General features: G+C 32.4%; 1 protein-coding gene and 1 pseudogene across 12 annotated transcripts in view; both read left to right on the top strand.

Moving 5' to 3' along the window:
- The window catches only part of bru1 (bruno 1), a 301441-nt gene that overhangs the window by 95493 nt on the left and 192385 nt on the right, over window positions 1–13563 (top strand). For 5 of the 12 annotated variants that reach the window (XM_066299109.1, XM_066299116.1, XM_066299106.1 and 2 more), the window contains exons 2-3: window positions 11741–11924; window positions 12697–13033. The exons of 2 other annotated variants lie outside the window; for them this stretch is intronic. In XM_066299109.1, the coding sequence (XP_066155206.1) occupies window positions 12888–13033 (146 nt within the window). In that variant the 5' untranslated portion in view covers window positions 11741–11924; window positions 12697–12887. The remainder of the gene's footprint in view (window positions 1–11740; window positions 11925–12696; window positions 13034–13563) is intronic. 5 more of the 12 variants (XM_066299114.1, XM_066299115.1, XM_066299113.1 and 2 more) reach the window with 4 other exon arrangements.
- Window positions 1–13563, top strand: part of LOC136348356 (histone-lysine N-methyltransferase SETMAR-like) — a 185331-nt pseudogene that overhangs the window by 81798 nt on the left and 89970 nt on the right.

The following is a 13563-nucleotide window of genomic DNA, read 5'->3' as shown; positions in this document are numbered from 1 at the left end:
GCTATACTCTTGAATAAGGAAAATTTTGTACCGATGAAATTTTTCTCGTTTTAAAAGATTACTGACTGATTTTGCAGATACATCAAATTCGTCGACAAGTTTGCTGGTAGACTGTATGGGATTTTCATCGATAGATAAAGAAATGTGTGGTGCGTTATCTCCACTAGTTGCTACCACTTGCTGTTCGAAATCTTCCACATTTTGGAACAGCTTTTACATTTCCAGATTGTTATAATTTTTTATTAATCCGACAAGCTATACTTCTATCAATAGGTCGATCTGGATATTTCTTTTTTCAGAAGTTATTTTGTGATCTTCATTTCCAAAAAAGAGTAAAATTTCAATTTTTTTTTGGTTCTTAGATAAACGATCCATTTTTTTCATATTTTAACTGCGATAGATGCCTACCAACTGAATTCAACTATTAATCAGTTCTATGAAAATCGACAAATTTTATATCTAAAAAATTGTTTACGTTGAAGATAATTTGGAATTTATACGTCTTATTGTCATATTCATTACTTCCTTTTTAAGTGAAATAAGAATGGATTTTCTATCTAGGAAGCAAAGATTAAAACTTTTAATCTTTTTAGGATATTGATTGAGTTCTATTTTTTTTTCTAAGGAAACTCTAGATCCAATTTTAGTTCTACGTATATCGTTGTATTCCTTATTAAATTACCTCTCATTTGATATAGTACAATTGCTACCTTTCTATTTGAAGATAAAAAGGTAGTAACGGTAGATGGAAACGGGCGAAAAATTTGAACTTTGAAAATAATGCATTAAATGTTTTTTTTTAAATAAAATTATACGTATTTAAGCATTTTTTTAAAATATCGGGTTTATGAAAGTCATAAACCTGGTGCAATACATTCTACAAGAAATGTAGAAATTTTTCTTTTGCGCAGTCGTCGAAAATTCGTTTTACTTGCAGGTATGACGATTTCAAAATAATTGTTTTGAAACCTGCAGTATTGACGTATTCAATATTTTTAGTAACAAGACTCCTGTTTAGGCAGCTTTTTCTGTTTTATTTTGCTTTTCAGGGAAACCACTGACCAAATCCCCAATTTTTCGTCAAACATTATTTTCTATAGCGAACATATCGTGGTCTTCCGGCTGCAGCCATGGACATCACTTTTGTTATGAACCACTTACTTTTACAAGTTCCCTCAGGTAATTCTTCATCTAAACTGCTATAATAGGAACGTTTTTCTAGGATAAGATAAATCCTTTTTTCGTCTATATAGTCAAAAATGTTGTGGAATTATCCATTAGGGTTAGCCATCGCAATGTAATATTCGAAGCGGGCAAGCTTATTTTGATCAGTTCGGAAAGTTATCCTCTTTAAATCTTCGGAATAAAGTTGATCTCGGTATTTCCACTGCGTATGCCAAGATGCAGGAAATGCCCCGCTGGCTCTAAGACAAGATTTTGATTTTTCCATGGTTTGCGAAAAATCTCTGCTATTTGTAAATGAAAAATGAACAATCAAAATTGCTTCTTCTTAAGTAGTGTCAATAATTTTTTCAATTTTTGAAAATTGTGTACTTTATTTATAGGACACAGAAAGTACTTTTTATTAAAACACTATCAAAGCATATTTTATATAAATTCCAACATTTTAAGTTTAATGTCAATCTCAGTTAAACGAAAAATCAATTTTAAATATGCTTTTTTCATAAGAAGCACCATTACAAAGACGCTGCTTCTTCCAAATCTAATGGTAACATGTTCACTTACAATTCCACTACCGCCTGCATTAATCCCTTTAATTTACTTGAGGACACAAATTTAACCAAAATCTACCGAAACAGTTATTTTTGTAATTTAATTTGCTTTAATTGCTATCATTAATTAATTATGCATACAAATTGTGACAGTGTTAATGATCATATTACAGAATTATTAAAAATATGTCTATATTCAGATGGTTATAATATGGTTATAATTATTATAAAAACAAATGTGCAAATAAAGTCCCATACTGCCAGATTATTAAACATCATGAGTTTTAATGCAAAGTGGTATTTATTGTTTCATGGAAAGACCTCTTTCATGTAACTTTTAGGAGGGTTTATAGGTCATGATAAATAGATTGATTTGCCCAAAAATAAACCCTAATGTGATATATATGACCTTCTCTTATAAAGGATGAATAATGAAAGAAATTATTGTTTATAAATATTCTGAAAATGTTTATTTAAAAAAATATGAAAAACCACTTCCAAATTTATTTACGACTTTAGTTTGTTCCATGTCGCGAAAAATGCTTAGAAAATATCTCAACATTTACGAAATACGTACACATACGTATACGTATGTATATGTTTTACCTTACATATACATATTATCTTAAAAAATACTTAGTCTTTGTTTTGGTAATTGTACTTTTAATTAATTAAAAATTGTTTATCTTAAAGCATACATTAATACACACGCCATAAAATTTATGGGAACAGATTTTAAATATGATTTTTTTCTTAATTTTTTAATTTTATTGAGAATATTTCGATACCCTTCAATGCTCTATGATACAATTGAATCACTGGTAGCAGGAACACCCTAAGTCAAAAATAACAAGTTTTGAGTTGGTTTTCTAAACTCCGTTCTCATCAATATTATAGTTTACAAAGTATGATAGAACAGACGGAAGTCGGTCATGTTACGATCAAATTTTGCACGGACTTAGGTTATTTCTGCATCAAATTTCGAAGAACTCTACTATGTTTTTAAAATTTTTATAACAAAAAAAGAAACACACAAAAAAACTATATCAAAATATCGATAATAAGCAAAAGTAGACTTAAATATTATCTCCCTATTAACTACTTTCTATCTTTTCGTTGGTGGTCATTCGTTACAACGATGGGCCGTTTTAAAACACCATTCTGAAAGTTTTGGACTTTTCTGTTTGGTCTATAAACTTATGACAGTTTTTGATTTGGTTCATTTTTTTTCTGATTAAAATTTTTGCTTCCTTTGAGTGTAGCAAAATATTCTAGAAACTCACAAATCATCACCCCTTAAAAAGGGCAACAGAACTGCATTATGTTTCCGATAAAGTCTGTGACAACACACTAAAGCCTTGCTTACACGAGCTTGGTACCAATCATTAGTACTCGCCCCATGCGCTAACCACCAGTCACAAAAGTGTGTAAAAAATACTAGTTGGTCGTTTACACGAAGTTGACAAGTAAGTGCGTAGTAGTAGTGTGTACTCTACTAATAACTCTGCTAGGAGGTAGCCCTAAAAATTTCAAGAAGTAGTAGAAAAACATTTTTCGGTATGTAGCTCGAAGGAAAAAAATAAAAAAAACTTTTAAAAAATTCATAAAGGTTTAAATTTTTTCAGGTAACCAGAAAGTACTTCTGAATGTTTTCAATCGTCCTTTGTCCGAATTCAACTATTATCTGACTCTAATAATATTGGCAAACTTGAATAGATACTCTAATATCCAAGACTTTAACAATTTTCACACATAACTTGTACCTTTTTACCACATTAAGTTGAAAATGAGTTGTGAAAAAATGGGGGGAGGGGGGGTAACTTGCAAGGTATTAGTAAATACAACATATTTCTATTCACTCGACCTTCCAATTTTACCGTTTACGTGCAAATTCGGTTTGTTTGCACGTGATGGAATTAGGGCATATGACGACTACTAACGATTAGTATTAAGCTCTTGGAAACAAGGCATAATTCCGATTCAAATAGCGTGTGGACTGCTTAGTACGAAGCAATCCGAGTTTCGACTAAGAGTGTCTCAACATTCAGTCTAAAATGTCAAACCAAATAAAATACGCTATTGTTGTTTCCACACTCAATCGATAGATCTACAGAGTGAAACATATCATTATTGAGATATTTCAGGAAGCGATTGTACTCTTCAAAATAATCAAAAACTGCTAATAGACCTATCATGAAAAAAACGCATTTTTGGACATACGGGATGGCAAAGTTTCACATTTTTTTGTCATATTTTACGTTTTTCGCTCATATGCTTTGAGTTTAATTTTTGAAATATCGTACACTTATTTTTTTTAAGATCCTCCACAATAAAATGTCAAAATTGTCGGTAGTCATATTTAGGACGTTATGTTTTTTTGAGTCATATACTATCTTAGGCTCTGTATCTTTTTTTGAATATCTTGTATTGATGCTGATACCAAGTTTAAATTCAATTTTTCAATTTGTTTACATTTTTGACTTCTTGTAATATTTTCGCGTCTTTCACCGATTTTTTAGAATTTGCAAAAATATATACGATGCAAATTAAAAATGTAAAAGAAGTAAGAAAACAATAATTATTCGGCTCAGTTATCCACTAACCGAAACAATATGAAGGTTTCAAAGAAAATACATGTACGAAATTTTAAAAGTTCAACTCAAGGTATACGTGACAAAATCGAAAAACATGGGAAAACATGTAAAACGTTGCCACCCTGTATATCAAAAACAGGGTTTTTGACCATGGGTCTATTAGCATTTTTTTATTATTTTACAGAGTATTATCGGTCTATGAAATATTTCCAAAATGATGTGATACAATATATATGTATATAATTTACTACTAAGTGTTTAACTTAAATATGCACTTAAGTTACACGAGTAAGCAGGGTAATTCTTAAGTAATGGTCTACAGAGTAATGAAAGATACCTTAAAATAAAAATAGGACAATTTGAGTTATGGTACCTGGTTCGGAAGTCACTATTAATCGAACTACAGAGTCCTAAACTTTTATTTTATTTTTATATATTTTTGATAACTTGCAATTTTTTTAAAGAATTTTATATTTTCGAATTTTTCGTAATTTAATTTCACATAACTTTTTGGCAGCTTATTGTACCAATTGGGTGATTGTCAAAATTGATTTTTCCATATTTTTAACTCAAAAACGATATATATCTTAAAAATCGCCAGGAATCACCATTTTCGAAATAATCACGTTTAAAAATTCAGTGACACTAATTTTGCCCCCATTTCAATGGATTAATAAAAGTTCGATTTTTTATTTCAAGATTGCCTTGATTGAAACAAAGCAATTAATGAAAGCGCCAAATGTGGCTTCAGTGAAGTACAACTAAAGTCTCAGAAGTGTCCAACGTGACATATAGATGGCGATTTTTTTAATTAAAAATTTACCTATATTAGATATACCTAAGCTTAAATAACTTACGTCTAAAGTCTAAAGAGGACGCTACGTCTGTTCGTATATATTTCGGAATTGTTGTTAATAAACACTTTTGGAGAATTTGTTGATATGAAAAAAGTTGGTCATCGATACGTGATTCAATACTTTCATTTGAGAGATCTTAACCCATCCAACATCAAAGTGGAGTTAGATTCTACTCTGGGGGAATCTGGCCCTTCGCTAACAACTGTAACATATTGGATAGCAGAGTTTAAACGCGGTCGTACGAGCTGCCATGACGAATTCGACAGTGGTCGACCCACGGACACTCCAGATTTCGCCACTCCGGATATTGCGGTGAAAATTTACAAAGCTAAAATGAAAAACTGTCGGCTAAAAATTAGCAGACATGACAAGTATTTCAGAAAGTACTGACCATCGCATTTTGACCCAACAATTGGATATGAGAGAGCTGTACGTAAAATGAACAAAAACAGTGCCGTAAGGATGTTCCAAGGGAATGTTGGGTAAAGTTTCACAGTATTAAAGCCGAAATTTGCGTCAATTCATAACCATGGATGAAACATAGGTTTATCATTTCACACCTGAAACGCAAGTCTTGAAATAATGAGCAGTCAAAATAATGGACTCATGGGGGAGAATCCATTTCAAAGGAGGCGAAAACCGTTCCATCTGCAAGAAAGGTGATGGTGTCAGCTTTTCCAGATGCACGTGAAATAATTTTTATTGACTATGTCACTAAAGTAAAAAACAATAACAGGATAATATTATTTTTAAAAAAATGCAATATTTGAACAACAAAATCACATTATTTTCTACATTCAAACTTGAAAAAATGGCTGGAAACAAATTTACTTATAATAAAGAGGTTGATCGGTATTTTGAAACATTCGAAGCTTCTTACTATAAATAGGGTATAGAGGCCATATAACATCACCGGGAAAAGTGTGTCAATCTCAAAGGAGACTATGTTGAGAAACAATGTAATAATTTTCATTTTTTTCTTTAAGAGTTAGGTCAAGTACCTTTGGGACTATTCTCTTATCAATTCAACCGGTATCAATTGATTGTGATTAGTGTTGCGAAAATATTTGAACATTTTAAAGAAAAAATTGCCAAATCGCTCTTTTTTCTCGAATATTGAAGTGCGAGACATGGTGTGCCTGTATGCATAAGAAAATCTTAATGAACGTAGTGCCAAAGGGGGATATTTTCAATTTTATCAAAAGAGAAAGCAGCAAGAATTAACACTCTTCGAGGACCTTTATGATAGATTAGGATAAACGGGACCATTTCATCCAAAGAGGGACAATGTGGGTCGTCCGAAAACAACCAATGCAGACAAGAGGATGAAATGTTAATTCGCGTTGGTGAAAACCAAGAAGTAAGTTCGAGACAGTTGGGTTTGAGTACGAGAGTGTCCAAATTATCCGTTTTAAAAGTCCCATGCAGAAAACATTTTTACCCCTACCATTTCACCCCTGTCGAAAACCTTCTTGAGATAAATCTTAGAGCTCGGCTAGGATTCGCACGTTTATTTCAAAATTAGCATAAAGTTAATGCTATGTTTGCGAATAAAATTTTATTTACGAATGAGCCACTCAACTTTGGAAATAGACACGTTTGGGACGTTGAAAATCCCCATGCAGTAACCAATCGTTATTTTCAATATGAATTTAAAATAAATACTTAGTGAGGAATTATCGATAATTATTTTTTCGGGTCATTTGATTTGCCACCATATTTGAATGGTGGATCAAATTCGAATTTTCTTCTAACCCCACTGATTAATTCTTTTGATGATTTGCCACTGCATTTATGACAAAATACATACTTTATGCTTGATCGTGCTCCACCACATTTTTCTAAAAAAGTTGGAAATTATTTAAATCCAGAGTTTTCAGGTCGGTGGCTAGGCCGTAGTAGTAGAATGTCTTGGTCTGCGAGAAGTCCTGACTTTAATCCACTTGCTTTTTGTGTTGAGGAATACATCAAATCACAAGTGTATGAGAAACTAATAGATGTGCCTAAAGAATTATGGCAGCAAACTAGAACTGCTTCTGATTTATTTCGAACAAATATTAATTTTTTTATATCAGACGATCGATGAATAGACCACGTGTGATGAAATGACTAGATGTCACTTTGAACAATTATCACTTAAAACAGATGTATTTTTTATGAGTAATTTCTAATTACTGTTATTACTATTATTAGGTATCGACATGCTAAAGCTTTTTGTTGCATGTTTTTGTTTTTTGTAGGACACTAGTTTGCCAAAATAGTAATATTTAAATAAATTGCTTTAATATTTATCTTAATGTGTTCACATTTTAGATTTTTTCCTGGTGTAATATTCATGAACTGGTCAAAGCGACCTTTAAACAAAAAAAAATAAATTTTTTAATCAACTGAAATGGACATAATTAGTGGCATTGAATTTTTAAACGTAATTATCTAGAAAACGGTGATTATTGCCGACTTTTAAGAACTATATCTGTTTCAAGTAAAAAATATAGAAAAGTCCATTTTGGCAATCACCCAATTGATAAAGTAATCGGGCAAAAAATAATGTGAAATTAAACTCTGAAAAATATGAAAATGGAAATTCTTTAAAAATTTATAAAAGTTATTCGAAAAAATAGAAAAATAAAATAAATGCATAGCACCCTGTAGTTCGGTTAATAGTGATTTCCGAACCGGGGATTATAACTCAAATCGTCTTATTTTTACGTAAGATATATTCCATTACTCTGTGGACCATTACTTAAGGACCACCTTGTATTGTGTCTTACACTTTACAGAAGTATTACCTATATACATGAAGTAAGTTATTGTTAAGTAATTAGTTTAATTAGTACTGCTTGATGTTGGTAAGGTACGTAGCAAATATGAAACATAGTTGAACACATAGAGACATAGCTGAAATATTTGGTAAACCAAAGTCAATCATCCGTCATAGTGTAAAACGTACCAAGCAAATCAGAGAGTATTTGAGAAGAAGGGTGCAAGACAGAAGATGCTCATAATAGGTGTACATGATCCTTTTATAACATTACAAACACTGCGAAAGAGACACCAAACAGCAGTTCCAACAAGCAACCTAAAACAATATTTTCGTGGAACCTCCAAAAATGAGAGCATTGTGAGAACACTTAAAAAAGGTGATCTCAAATCGTATGTTCTAATAAAAGTCCCAAGTTTACAGAGACGCCACTGCGTAGTGAGACCAAAATTTGTTTGAGCATGTCAAAATTGGAATTATATCTTGTGGGGTCAAGCTCTCTTCGCAAACCAGAGCCATTTCTGCATAAGTTCCACTGATAAAGAAAGATTGTTTCGACGCAAACAAGAACAACTTTTAGTAGAGGTACAATTATGATGTGAGGTGACATTTGTTCGGGGGGCACGCAAGAAATTAGTGGTGATTGATGCAGGAAAACTAGCTGCAGACAGGTACTCTGGAAGAGGACGCAATACGTTTTGCCCCATGCATAAGAGAAAATTTTATCTTAATACAGGATAATGCACACCTGCACGTCGCTCAGTGTGTAACTAAGTCTTTAAACAATGTGGGTATAACAACAATGAGTTGGCCAGCGTGCTTTCCAGACACGAACCCTATCGAGCGTGTGTGGGACTAAGAAGAAAGTCTAAGTTGAAAATTCCTGCTTTTTAAAACCGGGAATACATAAGAGTTGTTTTAATTGAGGAATGAGACAGAGCGTCTCAAAAATTACTCAATAGCCATATCAGAAGTGTGGGAAGAAGAATGAATGCAGTTGTAAAGGTTCGAGGACGAAACATATGCTATTGAAGCAGAAGAAAAACTGCATTAAATGAGTAATCAAGTTGAAAATGTACAAAAGAGTTGTTCTGTTTAAAACCAGTATTTTGTTCGAGCGTGATGTTTTCGAAATTTTTCTTCTTTAATAGGTTTGCTATGGTAGACCTTGTCTAAAACACATTCCAATTACTTCACTAAACTTGATATGAAGAAATTATCGCAGAAACATTGACATTATACGTACTCTAGAGTAAATAATCAGATTTTATGCCTGTTCCTTTAAATTTAATGATGTGCGCATACAGGGTGATTCATCCAACTCATTATTTTGAATTTTATTATGCTATAAATTATAGGAATTTGAAAATTTAAAGTAAAGTTAATTTCGACGTCTACGATTTTCTTTAACTTCGTGTCACTTCCAGTTTAACCGGAAACAGCTGTCAAATTGTTTATTTCAATTGGGATTTCCAGTATATTATTTCATTTTTAGATTCTATGTAATATTTGAGACACATTTTCTACATCATCACCTGTACTTAGTCCTTATCGTTTTTGAGATATTTGGCTTTGAATTAAAAACTTACCTCCATAATGACCAATTTTAAAATTGCATATCACGGCAAATATTACCGATATGATCTTCATATTTTGCAGAATATCAATAGAGAATCTTAAGTTTACACTTTTGCTATTTATATCGTGTAGTACTATAACGGGTGTCCAAAATTCAGCTCCTAACATTTACATTTTTGAAGTTACAAAATACTTTTTTTTAATGGGACACCCTATAACTTTAAACAGTATCAAGTTGAGAATATAATTCTCTATTGAATTGTATCAGGATCACTTATACCTAGTCCAAATCATTTTTGAAATAATTAAGTTTCCAAAATTCAAAAGCAGCATTAGATGGGACAAATAATAGTATCTCTTCACGTTTGTTTATTTTTCTAAACGTTTCTTACGTCATCAGTGGGGCAAAATGACCAATTTTTTCACATTGAAACAATGGGTCAAATGATTCAAATTTAATCGATCAGTTTTTGAAAAAAGGGACTATAAAAAAAAATATATTCAATACCAATTTAGTTCCTTAGTAAATGATCAATAAAAAAATATTGTTTGTTGACAGGAAATTAATTAAACTGATAATTTTCTTTCTGACAAAAATGGAAACTGTCAACAAATTCTTGTCTTCCATTGACGAAGGTTGTGGTATAATAGATCTACACAAATCTGTAATTCAACGCTTTTATTACACTAAAGAACTAATTTACAATGATCGGATTTGCAACTTCTCACAGAGAATTATGAGAAAGGGTCATGTAGTTTCAATGGTTAAGGGCGGTTTTATCTTGTGGTTCTAATGGGCTCCATCTGTGGATGGCGTGAGGCGTCTAAGCATAGGACCATACAATAAGATAAGAAGAAACGAAATGCAGACGAACACTGGATAACGTAGATGGCCTCAAGATGATGCAGACGGCTACGTAACTCCTCACATTTTATAAAAATAGCCAAATGCTGATATGTATTGCATTTTCACGACATTTGTTTCTATTTACAGCTGTTTTTCCCAAAAAAAAAAGAGTCGATCGGTTTTAAATTTCATTACACCATTAAATGTAGTTTCCAATAAACGCTAAAAAAAATAATTTGAGGTGTCACTTGACCCATTTCAATTTAAAAAAATCGAATGTTTTGTCCTTTCGGTGACGTAAGCAAGATTTAGCAAAATAAGGAATTATCAAAAGATAGTTTTTTGTCCTACTTAATGCTACTTTTGAATTTTTGGAAAATCATCTTTTTTTTTTATTAACGAGGGAGGGTGGGGGAGGGGGTACAAACAATTATTTAGGACCGCATGAAAATATAACTTACCGAAATTGAGCACAAATTAAATCCAAAAGACAAAAAGACGGTAAATTTTTAATCATAACGTCAAATGTGAAGTGCTATTTTACATTCGTTTTCATGACAATCATAAGTGAAATAACACTGGAGACGATGACATTATCGCCGAGCTCTTCGTTGGCCTACTAGGTAAATAATAAACCATACAGGCGTCACTATTAACAGAGTGTTTAAATATTTTAAATAACGTTTCATACGCCAAATAAGAGTGTCTTTTAAAGGTAGTAGTTGAAAAATAATTCATCTTTTACGTTGCCAATTTTATCTCAAAAGAGTGCCTGTAAAAACTGAGATTTTCGTGCGATCGTGAGAAAAAACTGAAACCCTTTTTAAAAGCCTTAAAAAACGTTAATGCCATAGGGAGTACGGAGAGAGTACGGAATAACTTCTAAAATATGAATCCTAGAGCAAATATATTATGGCTGCTTCTTGACGTATTAAATTTATTGTCGCAAACTTCATTGTGCTGTCTGTCTATCACCATTACAAACAGAAATTATTAAACTTCTTGAAAGTTTATTATGGGCAAAATTTTTGAATGGGCTTTGCTGGTTGCTCTGCCCCACGCTATGAGCTACTAACAACCTTTAAGAATTTTATCGATTTATATTCGGAACACATAAAATTTATAAAAAAAAAAAAAAACGACAGAAATGTATTTGTCTCATCCAGCCTCCCTTCAAAAATTTCCGTTTGTCATGGTCGTCTCATAGATCGTCCCGTCTCGTGTGTTTGGCCCCGCTTTTGGTCGTACATTGGGGGATTTTTCCCAAACCCCCTCGTACGCTCCATAATCTGTGTCAAGTTAAATAACCACTTTCTTCTATCTACCGTGTAAATTGTATTTATTAACCCAGCATTTTTTGTGCTTTTCAGGCTTAATTGTCTAAGATTACCTGCTCAGTAGTTTTAGACCTTTGTATTTGTCAGCTGCGTAGCTCATGTTTTTCGGTGTTAATATGAAACAAAAATACATGTGAAAAATTATAAATCGATGAGCCGGTCGTAGAGAGCGAGCGAAGTGATGGTTAAATAATGGATAAATAACGGTTTAAAACAGGTAGTTGTGGAATTAGGGAGCTTTGGGGAGTTTACGACTTTTCTTGCAAGTTGTATCTGCTTTCGGTTTTATATCTCACATTCTTTCTTTTATTTTTTAGATATATAATAGCGCCTCACCCATCATAAGAGGTGTTAGAAAAATGCAGTTTAAATGATGCGAGTAACACTAAATTAACAAATTTTAGATATTTAACCTCTCATAAATTTTAGTTTACTGTTGATTTTTATTTTCTACTCATTTGTCGCAACTTCTGAGAACGGTGGCTTTGCCAGTGAAACATTAACAGGACTGTTTATTCACGAGTCAGACAACAGTGAATGTGATTGAAATTAAATTAAAAATCAAATTAAAAACTAATTTAAAAATTAAATTAGAAATTAAATTAAAAATTAAATTAGAAATTAAATTAGAAATTAAATTAGAAATTAAATTAGAAATTAAATTAGAAATTAAATTAGAAATTAATTTAGAAATTAAATTAAAAATTAAATTAGAAATAGTGTGAAATTACACCTCTACTGGACACAAGTTATTTCCAAAAAATAAAAGAAAGGATAAGCATGGGTTTCTTAACTTCTTGAGTTCAAGAATAATGCGATGAGGTGGGACCTCTCTTTGTTTGCAAAACTTGTCACTGAGGAGTAAACAGAGGCTTCTTGTGACATTGCAGATTACATTTATCAATTTGCAAACAAAAGATGCCTCCCTACCCACATACAGAAAACTTAAACCGTTAGTTATCCGATATCTAAGACGCTCCACCTTTTAGCAATTTGCAGCCAAAATTCGCAATTCCCATCGCACTCCCGATGCCCCAATAAAAAGTAAATAACAATCAATACCATTCAGTCGCCGTCATGTCTTATCGCTGATAACAGGTGCGGACGAATTATTTTATCTCAACGTTATCACGGAACAGGTGATAAACATTAGTCAGTTTCGTGAGTGATCTCGTCGAGTATGTTGCACTCATTAGACACGTTGGCCGGAAAATTATCCCCAGGAGCCTCAAGTGCCCAAGGTAGCCCTCAAAGTAGTGTGCTGGATACCAACGCAAATCGAGTGCATCCTTATTTGAAACAGACCACACCAGGCAGCTCTACAAGGCAAGTACCCCTATTTAGACATTCGTAGTAATTTGTGATAATCATGAATGTAAAATTTCTCACAAGTCCACGTTAAAAAGTTTGTCAAAGAATTTACTCGGGTTCCTTTTTTAAGATTTTTTTCTGATTCTTCATTACTCGAGCAAAGCAAAGAAATGGCAATTGACCTATCACGTAGGACGTCTTCACAGCTCCCAAATTCATCCGATACAATTGAGTCTGTTTTATCTTTGTTGAGATAAGGTGCGTTAATAAAATGCCAATGTTTTATTAATAAATCGCTTCAGCGTTGACTCCACGACGTTGCCAAAATGTCTTATAAATCAGCTAATGTCTGTACAACCATCCTATACGTTGACCCATCAGACTCTTCCATCTCTATAATTCGTTATTTGACAGATTCCATAACGAGGTGGTCCAGATTTTTACATTATGTTTGGGGCTTCGAAATCCGTTTTGAAAATATCAATAGCGAGATAAGAAGGGGTTGAAAATAATAGCAAAATCTAACGGAATTATGATTTGAACTC

The sequence above is a fragment of the Euwallacea fornicatus genome, chromosome 32, assembly GCF_040115645.1.
Source record: "Euwallacea fornicatus isolate EFF26 chromosome 32, ASM4011564v1, whole genome shotgun sequence".
NCBI classification, from domain to species: Eukaryota; Metazoa; Arthropoda; class Insecta; order Coleoptera; family Curculionidae; genus Euwallacea; species Euwallacea fornicatus.
This window is presented reverse-complemented; position numbering and strand designations above follow the sequence as displayed.